This window comes from Camellia sinensis, chromosome 7 (genome assembly GCF_055761805.1).
Source record: "Camellia sinensis isolate YWXY chromosome 7, ASM5576180v1, whole genome shotgun sequence".
NCBI classification, from domain to species: domain Eukaryota; kingdom Viridiplantae; phylum Streptophyta; class Magnoliopsida; order Ericales; family Theaceae; genus Camellia; species Camellia sinensis.
Genome location: NC_138967.1, coordinates 32,353,325 through 32,374,903, shown reverse-complemented (window position 1 = coordinate 32,374,903; position 21,579 = coordinate 32,353,325). Strand labels below are relative to the sequence as shown.

General features: G+C 42.8%; 1 protein-coding gene across 1 annotated transcript; it reads left to right on the top strand.

Annotated features, from left to right (window-relative positions):
* Positions 1 to 2,087: 2,087 nt before the first annotated feature.
* LOC145795713 (uncharacterized) lies at positions 2,088 to 20,861 on the top strand. Its single transcript, XM_082880583.1, has 3 exons — positions 2,088 to 2,240; positions 2,991 to 4,491; positions 20,846 to 20,861. The coding sequence occupies exons 2-3, from the start codon at positions 3,005 to 3,007 to the stop codon at positions 20,859 to 20,861; spliced, it is 1,503 nt and encodes a 500-aa protein (XP_082736709.1). The 5' UTR covers positions 2,088 to 2,240; positions 2,991 to 3,004.
* The last annotated feature ends 718 nt before the right edge of the window (positions 20,862 to 21,579 follow it).

Genomic DNA, 21,579 nt, shown 5'->3' with positions numbered 1-21,579 from the left:
TCTCAACTTAGGAACACAACAACAAAGGAGATGATGGAGATAAGAGATTGGGTGAAGAAGAAGGCAAAATGGCTAGAGAATAGAATAATGGCAAGGCTCTCCCATTGATCTCCCACTTTCACTCTCAAGGTTGATAATGGAGAAGGGAAATTAGTTCTTTCCCAAGAGTTAAAAAATCTCCAAAATTCATCCCTTGTAAAGCTATGGGTGGGTGCTATTTATAGGCACCTCATGATGTAGGATGGAGCCCATGTGCAAGGCACATGGGGGATATTCTCTCTAACCACCTTGTCCGAGGAGGTGACTTCTCCGAGGATGAGAAAACCCCGAAGAGGAGATCAATCCCTCGGCGAACCCTTCTTCTTAGCCACACCTAACCAATGATCCCCAATCATCCCAAAGGGTCAGGGGTAGTCCCAGAGGACGTCCTGCCGCAAAATATTGCCGAGTCTCATGGACCCCCCGGGGTCGTGCCACCTCGACTCGGGTATAGGCTAGTTTAACCGAAGAGTGAATTTGTCTCCACTCACCGTCCTCGGGATCGGGTCCTTTGTTCGAACTCCATTACGCCCATGGTTCTGGTGCGTAGATCCCGGAAAGCTCCGAGCCCGCAAGTGTTCTGGGACTCATTAACGGAGCGACTTCTAGATTGCGTCTGAATCCGTTCGAAGCCAAGTATTTCGGACCTCTAGGTTCGTGGATCCGAACCCTTTCGAGTCCGAGTGCCTCGGATCTCTAGGCTTGCCTAATACCCTTTCGAGTCCGGGCCTGAGTAAGTCTCTAGGTTCATGGATCCGAACCCTTTCGAGGCTTAGAGCGATTCAATCCGTTTGATGGCGATAAATCTGGGCCCACTGATTCTTGGACTTGCGATAAATTTGGGCCCACTAATCTTGGGCTATTGGGCCTAAATAATTTAGTGGGCTCAAATTAGCCCCTCTTACATTTGCCCCTTGCGTGTATGAGAAATTTTAAATTTCTCAGACATGCATACTGTCATTTCTTCGACCCTGTTTCGCATCACGTTCCCCAAAAAAAAAAAAAAAAATTTTGTCACGATAGAGCCTATGGATAAAGTTGATGACGCACTTCAATTTACAGAAAAAATTGACAAGCAAAAAAATTTTTTTTATGTACTCTTTTTTTTTTTTTTGTTTTTTTTTTTTAACGGCTACACACATTTTATTTTATTACTTTCGTTCAACAACCTGTAAAGTTTCAAAACCACATATTTTATATATACATAGCCTTATCACTTTTGAGGTCACCAGAAACAAACTTTATCTTTTTCTTTTTATATTATATTTTTTCCTTTTTGGAGATATGGACAAAAACCCTAATTCTCTTTTAGGCAAGACCTATTCAGCAGCACACTTCCTCTCTCTAAAAAGAGAGACCCAGCTTCTTCATCTTCAAGAAAGCTCTGTTTCTGCAATAACAGAGGCCGACCCCAGTTACTTGCATCCACGACATCTCTTTTATTTATTTATTTTCTTTTCTGTGCTTCATCTTCCTTACCTCAGTAACGAATTTTTTTTTTTTTAATTTATTTGCAGGAGATCAAACTCCAAGGACCCATTTCGGCACACTTTCTCTGCAAACTAAGATCAACCCAAGCTTCATCTTCCTTACTTCACTATCGAAAATTTTCAGGTTGTACGTTGTTCATCGCCTCCGCTGCAGCTTCATCGCCAACCCGTTGTCGGTCTCTCCGTTGCGACCTCTCCGCCAGCCTTGACTGTTGTTCCGGTACCCACCACACACGTCGCCCGTTCAACGCGTCGTGTGTGGTCACCAACTCCTCAACGACGTCACTGCCGCTTCTGGCCTTAGACTGCCGAGCTCGACCACTGTTGGCCTCTCTGCTGCAACTTCGCCATCGATCCCGACTGCCCAGAGACGACCACACCGTTGCCCATTCAACGGGACCCGTGTGGTTGTCAACTCCTCTGCGACAACACTGCTGCCTCCGGCTTCGGATTGTCCGACATTGACCACACACGTCCGCCCACTCAACGCGACGTGTATGGTCTTGCCTAGCACTGCACAGCTCGTCGTCGGCCTTGAGTGTGCTTGTTTCATATATACGATCCGTGCTTGTGCGTCTCACACTTGCGGCCTTGCCACTGCCTCTAGCTGCGGCTTGCTCCGGCTCCGGTTTGCACCATTTCTCGGTTGGCACTATTTCTCAGCTTCTTCTTTGTCATTGTTGGCTTAAATCTACTCCGTCAAATCTGTGGGTAAGTATATATATATATATATAAATATATATTTTAATCTTGGTGTAAACTTTTTTGTAGAGTAAGCTTTTCAGAATTTCTAATTCCCATTTTTTTTAGCTCAAAGACTTTGATACACTAAGCCTTAATATTGGTGATTTGAAATTCCAATGTGAGGCCTGAATTTGTTTGGATTTTGCAATTTTTGAAATAGGCTATGGGATTTATTTAAACGATTTTTCTGACTTGAAATTTGCCAAAAAAATTCTGGACTATTGCATAACTTGAACCATTGCTGCTGAATTTTGCCCTCGTAATAGAATATTTGCCACTTGAATTGAGCAAATAATATTGACTTGGGAGGAACACTCTTGTAATTCACATGACAATCCATTGAATCTTGCTACTGATGAGAAATGTAAAATACTTCGGATCTTGGGCCTGAAATTTGCTATTGAACTTCACTCTGTCCAAATTTTGAACCCCGTATAAATTGGACCTTTAATATAGAACATAGTGACTTTAAGAAATTGACCCAATTGAACTTCATCATGAAGCGACCTATGACATTGCACCTCTTATTGATGATAGAAGACGAAAATCTATATGTTGATGATGCACCCATTGGTATTAAAATTTGTTGAGCTTGAAGAATATCCAAGAAAATGAATTGTTGATGACGTCCGAAGTTGAATTTGTTGATAAACCCATTATGTTGCATGTAACAATATTCTGAATTTTAATACGGTCAACTCTTTAATATTTATACAGGTTATTTCAGCCATATGTCTTCTCGAAAGAAACCCGTTGTCCCGGGGTCATCGGAACCGGCTCTCATGAAAGAGAGGGATGTACCTCCGGTATCTGAGTGGAGGAAATCTCCTTATTTTGGTCGGAAGGACCCCTTCTGGCGGGCGGCTACCTCTACCACTTCTCTTCTATCTCCGAAGGGGGCTCCATTATGTCTCACTGAGGACACTGACTCTGGCCAGGAGGCCCTCATTTCTCCTTTCTCGGTGCTACGCTTTCGGATTGAGCGGGGGGACTTTCCATACTGTTATCCTCAGTTCAAGGCCTTCTCAAACCCTCCTTTTGGTTGGCAGGAGTGGGTCGATGATGTCCTCTCGGACAAAAGCTTCTGTCAGCGGCTTCAAGAGGCCCGGCTATTGATCCCGGTGAAAATATCTAGATCTCTATCCATCCGTCGCAACAATGCTAGCCTGGAAGCCATGGCTCTTCGGTGGAGCACTGAGACACACACCTTTATACTTGGCCAGCACGAGATAGGGCCCACCCTCGAGGATGTGTTCATGTTGCTGCGTCTGGAAGTGACCGGCCCTGATGCCTTCGACCCTGAGCAAACACCCCCTGAAGATGATTCTTTGATCCAATCTCTGAAACTAAATCTTCAAACTTGTGGTCGGTGGAGTTCCGTTTTCGATGGTTCAGCGAGGAGGACTAGTCGAGTAAGGACGGACCGTGCCTCCTATACTGCATGGATCCGCCACTTCTTCAAGGATCTTCAGCCCTTGGCCAGAGATGCTGACCCTGACTCTCGGGAGTATGAGGCCGGTCCGATGTATGGCTCCAGGCTCTATTTCTTGGGATTTCTGGCTTGCTTCCTTTCATTCTTCATTCTTCCGAGCACACCTCCGGATTCCCTCAATCCTTTCGTCTTCCCCTTGGCAGTCAGGCTCTTCAGAGGAGATCGGATCCCTTTGGCTCCACTATTTCTTGGGAATCTCTACTATCGGCTGGATTTACTACATCGAGATATGGTTCGCTCCGTGGGTCGATATGAGCCTGTCTCCTTTATTCACAGCCAGTTCTTGCTATGTTTCTTCTTCGAGAGGTTCCCAAAATTTGCCCCTGCTCCGACTGTATTTGAGGCGGAAGTTCTTCGGGAGAAAGTGGATAAAGATGGCATCCCCGTGCTCGATACTGATGGGTCTCGGACATTTGAGAAAGCGAAGTCTTGCCAGCCGTTGATTACACGGTGGTCACGTACCATTTCCACCTTATCCTTGAATACTCTGGTGGATGATCCCCGACGCTTTGTGGCACAGCCGTATGTATGCCCACCTGTGGGTGTGGCCACACCGCTTATCTATCATGGTTCCTCCCGCTCGGTGTCCTTTCCTTTGCCGAAGAACATCCCTGCACCCTTTGTTGATATGCTGATTATGATCCGTCCGAGTTCATTACCGGTGTGGCATGAGGAAGGCGTTGATAGTGCCGTTTATAGGCCTGACCGCGTAGCATGTCAATTCGGGTTTGATCAATGTGCCCCGGGGCCAGCACCTCCTTTATTATCATTTTCAGCGAGCTACGGGCGCTTCAGTCGCGGGCTTGTACACACCGTGCTTCCCATATCCGGCTCTTTGACGATGCCAGGCTTGAGCCGAGTAGGGGGTTTCACCCCTTCTTTCAGGCGGTATTGGCAGAAGAATATCGATGCGTTTATTGCATTTGTCCAGAGCAGACCGACCGTATGTTTGCCTCCGCCGATTTATAAGAAGGATTCTTCTCTTCGGCTACCCGAGAGCCGAAAATCTGACCACATGTACGAGAGTTTCTTCACCTCATCTGCTCCAACTGACCCTTCTGCTCGGGCATCTGCTTCTAGCTTGGCAATTACTTCTCCGGAGCCAGTCCCTTTGAATAAGGTCTCTGGTCCTCGGACGACCCGCCTTAAGAAGATGGCTCACAAGAGGACTTCTGATGCCAGTCCTTCCGCTCCTCGCCTTTCCAAAAGGCTTCATGAGGTACCCGAAATTTTTGATTTGAAGCTACTTTCCTTTTTGCGACTATACCTTCTAAAAATGAAAACTTTTATTTGCCCATGTTGTGCAGGATCCTGCGGTTGTTGACGTTCTCAGTACCGTGGCTCCTGGCCATGCTGCCTCCCCCAGGCCGGACTCAGACTTGGACGACACCCTCCCTTTGTCTGCAAGACTTGTGAAGATGCGCACCTCTCGTATAGCAGTTATAGATGATGATGATGATGAGGCTGAGTCCTCCGACCATTTTTGTGACCTTATTCCACGTATGCGTCGTCACCGCCCTACCGTGGCTGAGGAGGAGCGTTATCTTGGTGACGAGGTTATTGGGGCTCACCGTTCTGATGTTGAGATTGCTGGAGGGACTGATGCCACAGAAATTGATGCCGCGGGCCATGCTTCTAGAAGCAATGTAGAGATGAGGTGCGCCTCTGGGAATGGTGTGGAGGTAGATGTGCTAGAGATCTCTGAGACTCGCTCTGGCACTTATGGTGATTCTCATCCTCCGGCCCTCCTTCCTTCTTCAGGGATGATTGCTACTGTTCAGGCTTCGTCAGACATTGAGATCGATCAGGTGCTCTCTATACGGCCAAGTGACCTTGCTGATGCTAGGAGTCCTTCAGTTGCTCCGGCTTTGCATATTGATTCTCCCTCTGGTAATCTTTCTTTCTGAAGTTTGTCATTTACTTCTATCTGTGAGAAATCTTTACTCAAATGACTTTCCTGTTCCCTACCTCTAATAAGGCCTTCTTATCTTTTCTTCAGTGTTAGCTGCTAACGGGGTCTTGCCTTCACCTACCTCAGACTCTGCTCCAGTGTTAGCTGCTACCGGGGTCCTGCCTTCACCTGCCTCGGACTCTGCTCCAGTGTTAGCTGCTACCGGGGTCCTGCCTTCACCTGCCTCGGACTCTGCTCCAGTGTTAGCTGCTACCGGGGTCCTGCCTTCACCTGCCTCGGGCTCTACTCCGACTCTCTTTGTAACTCCTCACGGTTCTCCTTCTCAAGGGGGGACACCTGCCTTTGAGACGACTGCCAGAGGTTCTTCATCGCCAGTGCCTTCGAATATTTTGGATCTGAATCTTAGTGATTTCCACATTGATAGTGATGCTTTTGATCTTTCCCCTTATCGTTCGGCATTCTCAGGCTCGGGACCTCTGCCGGGAGTTACCCCTCCGGGTGGTTCATCTAACCCGATAGACATTGGGGAGATTCCTGAGACTAGCAGCTTTCCGGCCCCAATTCCTCCTTCAGCTTCTGGCAAAGTATCATTTCTCCATTATTGGGTAGCTCCTGAGTTTGCTTCAGTTCTACAGCTTGTGCATTCAAGTTACCCGGAGACCTTTGCTTCATTTGCTTGCCAGTGTCCACTCATTCAGACTGCTCTTCTCGAGTCTTTTGCCACTATCTTATATAGCTTGGACAGGCAACGGTTGTGTGACCTTAATGGGAAAGTAGTCGAGACGGCGCATCAGGGGATCTCTGACATGGAGCGTCACCAAGTGGACTTATCATGGCTTCGGAAGCGCCTGGATATAGCTTCGAACGCCAGTCATCGGCTGGAACTTATGTGTGTGCTTGCCTCTTATCGCACCTCTATAGATGAGACAAAGGCAACTCTTCGTGAACTTGAGTCGGGTTATGCTCGGGTCTTGGAGACTTTAGAGGCACACTCTACTGTTTGTCCTCCAGATGTAGACGTGACGGGCAGCTTCTTCGAGGGTATCTTTAGGAAAGATTGAGTTTTTTTTTTATCATTACTTTCTTGCCCCTTTCGATAAAAATGTTTTATCTAGGACAATGCAATGAAATGACAAAATTTTTGTTGTTTGGATATTTTCGCATTGTTTTCTCATTCTACTTGATAAAATATTTATTTCGAATGATACAATGGAAAGAACAATCATATGCACATGTTTATAAAAGCTGAAATATTCTCATTAGTTCTTCAACTTTCTTGGCAAAAGTATAATAAATTCACTGCAAGTGATGGGATAAAACATACACCATAGAGAAAACCAGCTTCTTCATAGCGTAAGGGAAATACGACTTTTAGACAAAGTAAGAAAATGAAAATGAATTTCAACATAGATGAGTCCAACTATGGGTAGTAATGCTTGATAAACTTTGCATTGAGCGGTCCAGTTCGGAAGCCGTCTTCAACCCTTACAAGTTTGTAGTACCCGCTTGAGCTCGCCTGGACCACCTTGTAGGGCCCTTCCCATTTTGGAGAAAACTTGGGCAAAGGCTGTCCTCGCATGATTGGGTCTACAATCTTCCATACTAGATCACCTTCTTCAAACTTCCTTGGTATCACAGTCTGGTTATAGGCTCGGGCGATGGACTCATGATACCTTTCCATGACTTTTGCAGCTCTGTCATGCTTTTCCTCTAATGCTTCCAATCTGGTGGTTCGAGGCTCCAATACCATCCCCGAGGCGAGAGCCATTCGAGCAGATGGCGTTTCCAACTCTATAGGTAACACTGCCTCGGACCCATACACAAGGGAGTAAGGAGTTGCTTGAGTTGGCTTTCTCTTCGAAGTGCGATACGCCCATAGGGCTACTATCAACTGTTCGGACCAAGTCCCCCCAAACTCATCCATCATCTTGCTCAGAATCCTTATCAGTGTCTTGTTTGTGGCTTCCGCCTGCCCATTCCCTTTTGGATAGTAGGGTGTGGATTTGTGATGCTTCACTTGGTAAGTCTCTAGGAGGCTCTTCACATATTTGTTTATGAAGGGAGTGCCGTTATCCGAGAGGATGGTGTTTGGTACTCCAAATCGGCAAATGATATTCTCCTTGATGAAGTTCGCAACTGCAGGCCCCGTAGCGTTCTTCAGAGGAATTGCTTCGACCCACTTTGTACTCAATTCTGTGGCTGCGAGAATCCACTTGTACCCCTTAGAAGATGTGGAGATGGGCCCTATCAGATCAAAAGCCCAGGTATGGAACGGCCATGGCGTTCGGATACTATGCAGGTCTACAGCTGGAGCATGGATCAAATTTCCGTGTTTCTGACAAGTCTGGCACCTCTTCACGTGATGGGATGCATCTGACTCCATGGTCGGCCAGTAATACCCAAGGTGTATAAGTTGCTCGAACAGCCGAGCCCCTCCTTGATGTTCAATCTCGTGGGCGGACTAGATCTGACTCCTCCTTGGAGAGACATCTCAGGGGAGTGCCCTCAATACTTCTTCTATACAGCTTGTCCTGATCAAGAAAGTATCGCCTCGCTCTCCTCTTGAGGTGTGCAATGTCCCTCGGGCTCTCAGGTAGTGTTCCCTCTTTGAGATAGTCAATGTAGACTTGCCTCCAGTCAGGGGTATCAATTTCAAAGCAACTCTCATCCTCCCGGATGTATGACTGACACTTGGGGCATTCCCTCTGTAATTGATTTGAGTCCTTCTCCATCTCGGGCCAATAATAACCTTGTCTTTGGATTCTTCTATACAGACTGATATCCCATCCCCGCAAGACTTTTCATGGATCTGTTGTAGTCGGAAGCTTGCTTCTTGTTGGCCAATACACCGGGCTAGGAATCCGGTACCTCCTCGGAAGTAAACTTCACCTTGAATAATTATGAATTGGGCAAGCTTGGCCATAGTCAGTTTTCCAACTTTGCTTCTGAGTTGCTCGAGGACTTCTCCTCTCCAGTCCTCCGGAAGGCCTTTGTCTTCGGGTATTATTGAAGGTTCTGTTCTCTTCTTGATAACAATTGTTGCCTCTTCCTCTGGAATGTCAACTCTTGCCCCTAATGTTGCGAGGGCATCTGAAAACTTGTTGTCGGAGCGAGGCACATGCTCTATTTCGACCTTCTGAAATTTGTCAAGAAGCCTTTGGACTGTTGTTCGATATGTGGCCAAGGCAGGCTCCTTTAAGACGAACTGTCCTGAAACTTGCTTCACTATCAGCTTTGAGTCCCCCCGGATCCGAATCTTCTTGATACTGTGCTTCTCAGCTGCTATCAAGCCTAAAATAAGAGCCTCATACTCGGCTTCGTTATTCTAACAATGGAAATCCAGTTTATAAGACAAATATAACTTTTCCCCACTTTTGCTTGTAAGGACTATCCCGGTTCCTCCCTTCCCTCCGGCTGCTGCTCCGTCAAAGCTCAATGTCCAGAAGCTTTCCTCGGAAGCCATAGCTGTGTGCACCTCTCCTCTTAATTCTTCATTCACTGGTTCATAGTCACCACTTGGAAATTGGGCAAGGAGATCAGCTAAGGCTTGGCTTTTGATCGCCTTGGGGGCTACACATGTGATCTCGAATTCACCCAGTGCTAACAACCATCTTGCCACCTTCCCGGTTAGAGCAGGCTTGCTGAGGAGGTATCGGATTGGATCACTTCTAGTGACAATCTGAATCTGATGTGCTAGGAAGTAATGTCTGAGCTTTTGGGCAGTGAATACCAAAGCTAAACAATGTCTCTCTACTGGAGTATATCGGACTTCTGCTCCTCGAATCTTCCGACTGATGTAATACACCGGGCGTTCTACTCCATCTACATCTTGGACCAATAATGCCCCTATGGACTTGGGGGTTGAAGTTGGGTACAACATTAGAGGCACCTCGGGCTGCGGGGCTATCATGGTCTGAGGCGAGGTCAAGGCCGCCTTGATTCTCTCAAAGGCCTTTTGGTGCTCTTGGTTCCACTCGAACTTGGCATCTCCTTTTAACAAAGAGCCGAAAGGCGCAGAGATCTCTGCCAGTGCTGGGATAAACCTCCGAATATAAGACACCTTCCCGAGGAACTTCTTTAACTCCTTCTGAGAATGCGGGGGAGGCATTGCTCTGATAGATTTGACCTTGTCTTCATCTGCCTCGATACCATGCCTATGTACAAGAAACCCGAGGAACTTCTCGGCCGTCACCCCGAAAGCACATTTGAGAGGATTCATCCTCATTTTGAATTTCTGGCACCTCTTGAATACCTTCTCAAGGTCTCGGAGATGGTCTTCTTCCTTCTTGGATTTCACCACTAGATCATCAACATAATCTTCCACCTCATTCATGGATCATGTCATGAAAGATTGCAGTCATAGCCCTTTGGTAAGTTGCACCGGCATTCTTGAGTCTGAAAGGCATGACTGTATAGAAGAAGTTTCCGAGAGGTGTTCTAAAAGCAGTCTTTTCTGCGTCCTCTTCAGCCATCTTAATCTGATTGTATCCACTGAATCCATCCATGAATGAGAACATCTGGTGTCCCGAGGTAGTATCCACGAGGGTGTCGATGTGAGGAAGAGGGAATTCATCCTTCGGGCAAGATTTGTTCAAATCTCGAAAGTCTACACATACTCTGATTTGACCATTCTTCTTCTTTACTGGCACGATGTTTGCTAACCACGTGGGGTACTGTATTGGCCGGATGAAACCAGCCCGTTGAAGTTTTTCAATCTCCTCCTTAATCTTCTCTTCGAGATCTGGATGATATTTTCGAGCAGCTTGCTTAATTGGCTTGGAGTTTGGGAACACATCAAGATAGTGGGAGACTAGGTCAGGATCTAGTCCGAGCATTTCCTTATATGACCAAGCAAACACATCTGAGTATCGGCTTATCAACTTTAACAACTGTTCCCGTTTCTCTGGGCTAAGGCTCGAACTTACGAATACCGGCCTCGGTGCATCTTGTCCATCACTCAGATCTATTTCAATAAGTTGTTCGGGCTGGGGCTTCGGCCCATCTTGCATACATTCTGGAGCCACTTCAGGCTTTATTACTATATCATTGTCAGGAGGCTCTTCTTTTGACTCGGAGTTGGTGACTGAAGAAACCGACTCCCCGCACCTTCATAAATAGTACACCATCTTGCCTCCTTCTCGAACTTTCATCACCTTCCGAGGAATAGGCGGACTTTCTGGTCTAGACATCGTCTGCTTACTTGATTCTGTCATTGGCTCCTTGTCATCTTTGATATCCTCCCAACGAGGAATTTTGACCCCTCGAGGCTTAGAAGTGGTGGGAACTTCTTCGACAGCCAGTTCGGTGAAGTAGATGGCATCAGAATAATGAGCTTCATGGATCTCGAACGGCCTTTTCTGTAGCCTGAATTGTCACCGTCTTCTTTCCCCATTTAGCCTTAACACACTGATGATAACTTGATGGTACAGCCCCATATCTATGCATCCAGGTCCTCCCTAGAATGATGTGATAATTCGCTTCAGAATCGATAATATGGAACTTGGTGGCCGAGCGAATTTCTCCAACGGCTAAATCAACTGTTACGCATCCGATAGTAACTCTCCTTTCTCCACCGAAGCCAGTGATGACTATCGACTGCTTCACAATGCGTTCTTCAGAGATTCCGGCTTTTTCTAGAGTAGCGCGAGTCATAATGTTGATAGAGGCTCCACTATCTAGAAAGGCCCTTTTGAACTCAACCCCGTTAATAAAAGCAGTCACATAAAGCGGGCGATTGTGAGAAAAAGGATACTTCCGATCAGCCTCGGAGAAAGTAATGGCACTAGATTGCTCTTTTGCCTTCCTCGGGATAGACCCCTCAGTCGACATGCATTCCTCATGGTGTGCCTCGGCTATATTAATGATGGACTTGGTGATTTCCGTTCTTGCCTCCCTGGAAAGTCCAAGCTGGTCAAAGAACTGCTTGAACTTTACACAGTCTTGCAGGGTTTTGGCATAGTGATCCGGATCTTTTTCCACTCTTGGAGGCTCGTAGTTAACCATCTCCTCGGTCTCCTCAAAATAAGATGCCACATAAACATGGTGTCCTCCTCTTCCATAGTATTCTTCTCCTCCTTCTGGATCAAAGGGAGCATTTCCATAGTAAACTTGCTCACCCTCTGGCTCGAGGATGTCGTCCAGATAACAGTCATCGTCATCGAGATTAGCGATAGCCTCGATCATTGGGCCTTCATAAGCTATCATAGCAACATTCTTGCCCTTGTCTCGGTGTTGAGGATATGGTTGTTCTCGGATGTCTTGAGTCCCTCGCTTTTTGAACCTCAATTCGTCTGCCTCGACTTTATCTCTGAAGATTTTCCTGAGAGTCCAACACTTCTCTGTTGGATGTTTCAATGTACGATGGTAGACACAAAATTCAGGGCTCTCACGGTCCTTTTTTGATGGCATTTCTTCAACATAAGGCAATTTTAGCTCTCCGTCAGCCACCCATTCCTTAACTAGAGCTTTCACTTCCTCGATTCCACATGGATAAGAAACATTCCCCTTTTCACCATTATATTGCTTTCTTTTCTGGCCTCTATGACCTCCTCCTTGTGAATTTCGGGTATCCAGGGCAGAGGCAGCAGCAACGATAGGTCCACGAGATGACTTGAAACTAGTCTTGTAACTGGCTTTAAATCCGGACTCCTGAGCCTGAGGAATGCTAATGTTCCGAGCTGCTTCTATTAATGCCGAGAAGGTGGGTAGCTTGTGGTTAACTAGAAACATTTTGTACCTGCTCAATGCCCCTTCTAGACAAATTTGAACCAGATAACTCTCCTCAACTGCTTCATGACAATCCACGGCCTTGTCCTGAAACCTTTTGACGTAGTCAAGGATGTCTTCACTTTCTTGTTGCTTCTCTTTACACAATGTAAGTGTGGTCACCTTCTCCGCCACTTGAAAGAACTTGGAGTGGAATTTGTTAACCATTTCCTCCCAACTTCGGACAGAGTTTGGGGCCAAATTAACATACCAACTATATGCTCGGTCGGTGAGGGACTTAGAGAATTCTCTCAGTCGGAGGACGTGGTTTGAACCATGAATACCTAGAGTCTCGATGAATCGCACAACATGTTCTCGGGCATTTCCTTGTTTTCCGTCGAACTTGATGAACTTCGGCACTGTATATCCCTCAGGGTATGGATAGCTCAGCATCTCAATGGGGTAAGGCGGCTTGACGTCTGGATCAGGTAAAGAGGGTAAGGTCCTCTTGCCCCGTTCGAGATCGAACATGGCCTGCACATCGGCGAGAGTGAGAAACTGTTGAGGGAGAGAGTTTGATGGTGGTATTCCCGGGACTTGGCTTATGTACCCGAAGACTGAGCTAGGGGCGTCTTGGCCATTCTGGTGTTGCGAATTCATCATTGGTGAGGACATTTGACGATACTGGCCATCAGCGCCTATAGACAAGCCAGTTGGTGATGGGATATTGAATTGAGGCCCGTAAAGTCCACCGTACGGCGCCGCTATACCGGGTTGTGCTTGCAGATTTGTTGTCGGCACCAAAGGAGGCCCGCTTGGTGCTTGGGTAACATTTACTGGTGGCGTGACAAGATTAGGTACGGGCAGAGCTCCCTTTTGCGCCATCACGCTCCTTATGTTTTCCTGGACACCAACAGTCGCCGGAGCACCATTCATTACACTAGAAACTCCCCTAGTCACCATTGGATCTTGGCTTGGCACGCCATGGAGCCCGGGCATGGGCAAACTGCCGCCGCCTACTGTGGTTTGAGCATGTGTTACTGTGGCCGTGTTGCCATGAGCCATAGGCTGATTGGGGCCTACTTCTCCTTGGATTTGATTTTGCGCTCCGGCGAGAATAACTCCACCACCAGTTTGATTCCCATTTGGCGCCGGTGCAAAGTTAGAACTCATCACCAACATGGTGTGAGTGAGATTCTGAAGAGTGGTAAGAATCTCTTGCTGAGTATTCTGAAGTCCTTGAATGGCTTCAAGCAAAAGTGGTTGATCTGGAGTCATGGTTCTGTCATCACCACCATTAGAGGATCCTTGTTGGTGGACTTCATCTTCTCCTGCCATTCTTGTTGGAGTTGTGTGGATTCCAGATCTCGTTGAGACCATTAACCAATCCGCCTCCCTAGCGGAGTCGCCAAAATGTAGGAGAGGGTTCAAGAAAGGAGTTGGAAAATTCGAAGATCTTCAAAGATCCTTGAAGAACAACTTCGAATTCTCTAGAATATGATGAGAGGCTTAGATTCTTCAATAATCTCAACTTAGGAACACAACAACAAAGGAGATGATGGAGATAAGAGATTGGGTGAAGAAGAAGGCAAAATGGCTAGAGAATAGAATAATGGCAAGGCTCTCCCATTGATCTCCCACTTTCACTCTCAAGGTTGATAATGGAGAAGGGAAATTAGTTCTTTCCCAAGAGTTAAAAAATCTCCAAAATTCATCCCTTGTAAAGCTATGGGTGGGTGCTATTTATAGGCACCTCATGATGTAGGATGGAGCCCATGTGCAAGGCACATGGGGGATATTCTCTCTAACCACCTTGTCCGAGGAGGTGACCTCTCCGAGGAGGTGACTTCTCCGAGGATGAGAAAACCCCGAAGAGGAGATCAATCGCTCGGCGAACTCTTCTTCTTAGCCACACCTAACCAATGATCCCCAATCATCCCAAAGGGTCAGGGGTAGTCCCAGAGGACGTCCTGCCACAAAATATTGCCGAGTCTCATGGACCCCCCGGGGTCGTGCCACCTCGACTCGGGTATAGGCTAGTTTAACCGAAGAGTGAATTTGTCTCCACTCACCGTCCTCGGGATCGGGTCCTTTGTTCGAACTCCATTACGCCCATGGTTCTGGTGCGTAGATCCCGGAAAGCTCCGAGCCCGCAAGTGTTCTGGGACTCATTAACGGAGCGACTTCTAGATTGCGTCTGAATCCGTTCGAAGCCAAGTATTTCGGACCTCTAGGTTCGTGGATCCGAACCCTTTCGAGTCCGAGTGCCTCGGATCTCTAGGCTTGCCTAATACCCTTTCGAGTCCGGGCCTGAGTAAGTCTCTAGGTTCGTGGATCCGAACCCTTTCGAGGCTTAGAGCGATTCAATCCGTTTGATGGCGATAAATCTGGGCCCACTGATTCTTGGACTTGCGATAAATTCGGGCCCACTAATCTTGGGCTATTGGGCCTAAATAATTTAGTGGGTTCAAATTAGCCCCTCTTACAGTTTCTTCCTTATTTCAATCTATTCTCTCATATTACTCCCAGTTTTATTACATTCTTATATATAAAGCTTGAACAACAAACTTTTCACATTATAACAATATTAAGACTAAGCATTACACCTTTTAGACTTGTTACCTCTGCTAATAAATCACTATTCATGATTGGGCCAGGGTTTTTTTTAATTCGAGATTGGACTGGAGCGTGTTGTTAGGCTTGTGGTAGCTTGTCACGAGTTCTGTTTCGATAATCCGAATCGTTCAATATATAGAACTCGTCGAGTACTTCATTCCTACAAAAAATCACGTTAATCGAATATCAACAGCCGCTTAATCAAATCAAATTTTTATCAACGGTAAATATGATTTGTAAAATAAATTGTTGACAGAAATCTGATGTGATCAAGTATCCAATCAATGTGATTTTTTGTAAAAATGAAATATTTGACGAGTTTTACACATTGAACAGTTTGGATCATCGAAACAGGACCGGTGGTGAATCCCATTAGCCCGAACATCACGATCCAGTCCATCGTAGTAAATAGTAAAATTAATGTAACAAATTAATGTATTGAACAATTTGGATCACCAAAACAGGACCGGTGGTGAACCCCATTAGCCCGAACATCACAACCCAGTCCATCGTAATAAATAGTAAAATTAATGTAACAAATTTACATAAACATTATTTATTGTATTAAATATCTGTAACAAACTCCACCATCATAATAAATAGTAAAATTAATGTATGTGTGGTTGTAAAAAAGTTAAGGTTATTTATTTTGTCTCTTTAGTTTTTTCTTTTCATTTCCCACCATTCTAAAAACCTTTCGACTTATTTTCCTTAGCTTTTCCTCAATACCACGTTCTGCAGCTGAAGTTCTGCTTTCTTCATAGCAAGATGGAAAGTTAGATAAAATACATAAAGAGGGCAAAAAGAGACTCAAAAAGGGAAAGTTACTATCATTTTGTTTAATTCATATATATATTGAGATATGATGTTGAATTTCTTATTTATTTATTTATTTTTATTTTTTAAATTCTTCTTGTAATTTTATAGCAACAATGGATAAAGATTTGATTACAAGTGAGATTCCTCATTGCATTTCAACAAATTGTTTTAACTTAAATGAGTCTCCTAAAGAAGGTATTTCTTTTATTTGGTTTTATAATTTTTCATTTATAATAAAATACAATTCTTGATTTTTAATTTTATTTTTTATGTAGGTATTGTTTTTATTTGATTATAATTTTTTCATTTATTATAAAACATGATTGTTTGATTGTTGATTTTTTTTTTGATACAAAGTAACATAAATAGATGAAGATTTAATTGCAAGTGGAGAGAAGTTTGTTGGAATGAATATGCCATAGATGATACGGGAGTTATTGAACAACATAAATGTTAATGTATATATGGTATATATTTCTACATATATTAGGTATTGATTTCCTAGATATATTAAGCATTGTTATAGTTAGGTCTCTTATATGATACTTTTTCTCATAGTTAGATTTTTAGTAGAATATTCTTTCTTAGCCTATATAAATAGGCTTTCTATTATGTATGACAATTCATTCAATACAATATATTTAATACAATACATATTATTTCTCTCTCTCTCTTTCTCTTTACTATTCTAACATGGTATCAGAGCTATAAGTTAAGTTCTTGGCGTTCTTCGCCTTATCGGCGGGCGGCAGCCTTGCCTTGGCTGCCCACTGGACCTCAACCTATTTCGTTTTTATATTTTCTTTTCAGTATTGTTTCGTGGTTATCTCTTCCTTTATCTGCTGGTTTATTTCTACCCTAAATATCTCTATCATATTTTTTTTTTATTTTTTACTCGCAATCCATTTTTTTGTACTTCTGTTCCCTCTGTTCCAACCTCAAATAGATTTCTAGCTTCAAACCTATTTGAGTTTGAGGGGGGTATTATATCTATATTATGATGAGCATGGTTATACACCATGCGAACCACCCAAGCTGCCCCCTCTGGCGCACCACCCAAGCTACCCCCTCTGGCGCACAATCCAAGCTACCTCCTTTGGCGCACAATCCAAGCCGCCCCATGGAAAAAGGAAGAAATTAGAGCTTAAAAAGGGCAATGGATATTTTTATCAAGCTTCAATTCAATGTGGATGAACACTTTGTATGCAGAGAGTATTAAAATAGTTGTGCTAGTTAGTTTATTACAATTTCTAAAACAATTGTTCGGTAACAGATTAATGTGTGTGTGTGTGTGTATTAGGTTTGGGGGAATTAAAAAAAGTTGCAAAACCTAGGGCATCAACATAGATAATTGGAGTATTTCAAAAATTTGATAAATTGAATTGGAAGTCAAACATGAACTAATGCATATATGTATGTATGTATGTATAAACATGTGTGTGTGTATGTGTGTGTGTGTGTGTGAGACAGAGAGAGAGAGAAATGAGTAAAGAGTAAAGAAAGAAAGACATAAGAGATGTTGAGGTGGCGGAAGAGGAGGCCGACGCTGCTGTTGCTCCGATGCTACTCCTCCTTCTCCGATGCTGCTGCTGCTCTTACACTTCGGAGCCCTTTCCATTCACACAGCAGTCTTGTTTGCTGCTCATAGTCGTCTGCTGCCGCTCTTCGTCGTCTGCCGCTGCTCGTCGTCGATCGAGTGAGAGAGATGTTAGGGATTTTTGGTTTTTTGGGGGGGGGGTGTTTGAGATTGGGGATTTTTTTGTTTGGAGTTGGGGGGGGGGGGACAGAGCGGGAATGGGAAAAAAAAAAAGAGGGGGGGAAACAGAGCGGGAATGAAAAAAAAAATAAAAAATAAAAAATAATTTTTTTTAGGTCACAAATGAAATTTAAACAACAAAACAACGCCGTTTAATTTAAATTTTTATTTTAATTTTTTTTTGTGACAAGGTTGTCGTCGCCAAAAATTTTTATTTTTTGTAAAAATATATATTTTTTTGTAGTTAATGAATTTTTTTAAAAAAATTTCATTTTTTTTATTTAGTTACTAAGATTGAAAATTTATTTGTTTCATTTTTATTTTAATGAAAAAAATATTATTATTTTTTATTTGGTAGAAGTAGGGGTAATATTTTAATGAAAAATATTTTCCACTAAAATAAAAGTTAATTTTCTGTGGTCAATGAAAAATATTTTTCTGCGACCCATTTTTTTTTGTTACTAAAAATCATGAACTAATTTTTTGTGGTAGAGGAGAGGGAGCGGCAGTAGTAGTGAAGGTGGTAGATAAGAGATAATGGTGGTGGTGGCGGTGGCGATGGCGATGGCGATGGCGATGGCGATGGAGATTAGTGGTGAAGTTGTGGTAGTGGTAGAATTGATGGAGTGGCAGGGGTGAAGGAGAGGTAATGGTAGTAGTAGTGACAGTGGTGGTAGTAGTGGTAATGGAGTGGTGACAATAGTAGTAGTAATGGTAGTCGTAGAGGTGAAGTGGCGACAGTGGTAGTAGTGGTGGTAGTGGAATGACATTTACAGTAGTGGTGAAGGTGGTAGAGGAGATGGGTGGTGAGAGAAAGAGATGAGTGAGAGACATATAGATGAGAGAGAGAGAGAGAGAGAGAGTGATGAGCGAGAGCGAGACAAAGTGGTCGCTAAAAGTGCATTTTTCTTGTATTGGATCAATAAATTGAGAGGGAGCTTAGTAAATAGAGAAGACGGAAGGGAGAGAGTGAGCAACGCGAACACAGTGGGGGGGAGAGAGAGAGAGAGAGAGAGAGAGAGAGAGAAGAGAGATGAACGAGAGAGACAGAGAGAGAGAGAGATAAAGAAAAGAGAGATGAACGAGAGAGACAGAGAGAGAGATAGAGAGAAGAGATATGAGCGAGAGAGAGAGAGAGATAGAGAGAAAATAGATGAGAGAAGAGATAGATGAGTGAGAGACACACAAAGAGAGAGAGAGAGAGAGAGATAGACAGACAGACAGACAGAGAGAGAAGAGTGATGAGTGAGAGAGAGAAAGAGAAGAGAAAGAGGAAGATGAAAAAATGGATGAAAAGATATAGACAAAGTGAGAGAGAAAAAAAGAGTGAAAAGAGATAAACAAGAAAGAGATAGAGAGATAAAGAGAAAAGAGAGAGAAGAGAGATGAGAGAGATAGAGAGAAGAGAGATGGACGAGAGACACAGAGAGAGAGAGAGAGAGAGACAAACAACAGAGAAGAGTGATGAGTGAGAGAGAGACAGACAGAGACACAGAGAGAAAGAGAGAAATAGACAGACAAAGAAGAGTGATGCGTGAGACAGAGAGAGAGAAAGAGAGAAGAGAGACAGAGACACAGAGAGAAAGAGAGAGACAGTAAGATGAAAAAATGGGTGAAAAGAGAAATGTTCAAAAGAGTAAGACAACGTTGTTTTTTTTTTTTGTGACAAAAAATACTATTGCATTTATTTAAACCATTTTGTGACTATATATATATGAAACCGTCTCAAGACCACAATATATATATATACTAGCGTATGCCCGTTCCTGAAGGCACGGTGTAAATAATGTTAGGATTATAATATAATTATAATCGCAACACTATTTAAATTTAAGATTAAAATGCAATTATAAAAATATATTTAATAAACTAGACTCTACAATTCCAAACAAATCAAATATAAAAAAAAAAATTAAACATCAAATAATGCACACCAGCCAGTGCTTTGCAATTTAAAAGAAATTAAAATTAAAATGTACACCAGTTAGTGTTACTGCTGCCAATCAAATTATAACTACATAAGAAAAATAAACATTATATTGTCATACATCAAAAGAGTGGGTTAAAACTTTATAAAAAAAAAAAAAGTGGGTTGAAGATTTCCAGAATATGTATGCTTTACAGAAGATGTGTCAACAACAAGTCTTCAAACATGTGTTTGCCCAAACTTCCTTCTCATTACTTTCGAAAAAGTCTTTGTATCAACTTGTATGTATCCCCAATGAGGAACATGCGCAACAATTTGGTAATTTGTGGAAACAAAAAAAATAAATATAGATTTGTATATTTGTTGGAAATATACATATCAAAATACTTTGAGATTGAAATTACCTTATTACATCCCCATCGAAGCAAGCTAGTTGTATTTCTCTTTTTAAGCTCTATAAATTTTTTGATCCAATCCTAAAAAAATCCATATTTCCAATTATTATTAGATTGAAATTTTATATAAAAACAAATCTATATATATAATCAATAGAAATAAATCTACATGGTTACCTTTTGATAAAACATGATTTAATGAACATGGAATACTACAACAACACTTCAGGATAAACAATATTTGTAGTAGAATCCAAACTATCTTTAGGAAGGAGAATACTTATATGATCAAAGGATGTACATTTGGACAATGCCACATATAATTGGCCATGGCTAAACACTGGTATGCGCAAATCAACTCCAACAAATTTCACAGATTGTCCTTGAGATTTATTAATGGTCAAGGCATATACTAATCGGACTGGAAATTGACGTCTTGTCATTTGGAAAGCCATTTTTGAAGAAGATGGTGTCAAAGATATCCTTCGTATGAATGCCAAATTGCCAATATTTTCTCCAGTTAAAATTTGAGCTTCAATTATGCGAGTGTTGCATCTAATAACCATCAATCTTGTACCATTACATAGTCTATCTTTCGGTGCAATATTTCTTAACAATATTATAGGACAACTCACTTTCAACTCTAATTTAAAAGTTGGTAGCTCGGGAGGATCCAATGAATTTAAATATTCATTAGGATATTTATTTGTAATGGTAGGATCAATTTCATTATCTTTAGACATTTTATCTGCTGCAAAATAAGTATATAATCTCCCTGGAAAGATATTCAACGCACTAGTATTAATGTCACTAACATCATCGTTACGCGCAGATAGAATGGTGCGTTCTGTTAAAAATGTTGGGGTCGACGTCTCTATCATATTCAACTGTGGGTAAACTGTAGAGAGTAATTCATTCAAATCTTGACATTTGTGTATTGTTGATGGAAGGTTGATGATTTCTTGAGGATTAGTCCTAATCTAAAAAAAGTGAAATCAATTAAAAAAAATATGAGTGTAAACACAATTTATTAATTTAAAATAATCTATATAATAAAGAAAAAGGTTAAAGTAGTGTTACTCCATCAAGAAATTTGCAAAAATAGCATTTTCATGGTCTTCATGATTCAAGCGCATATTCAAATCCAAAGTTAAGATATGTATATGTTTCCATATAACAGAGTGTCATAATGATGCATTCACAATTTGCTCACGAATTCCTTTGGGTATAATTGGTAAGATTTGTCGAAAGTATCCACCAAGAACAACAGTAATACCCCCAAATGGCTTTTCACTATCACGAATATTCCTTAATGTACGATCAACCGTCTCAACACAATGTCTATGTTGTATAGGAACTTCATCCCAAATTATGAGTTTTGTTTCTCTAAACAACTCAGCTTGTAATGATTGTTTGATAAACCCACAAAGTGAATTTTTCAAGACATCTAACGAAATGGAAAATGTTGAATGTGTAGTGCGACCTCCTATCAATAACAATGATGCAATTCTAGATGAAGCCACAGTAACAACGATATGCCCAAGGCTGTGACATTTTAATGCAATCGTATTGTATAGTAATGTTTTCCTTGTTCCAGCACCCCCATTAAGAAAGAAAACAGTTCCTTTATTTTGAAAAATTGAAGAAGTGATTGTGTTACAAGCATTCCGTTGTCCATTGTTGA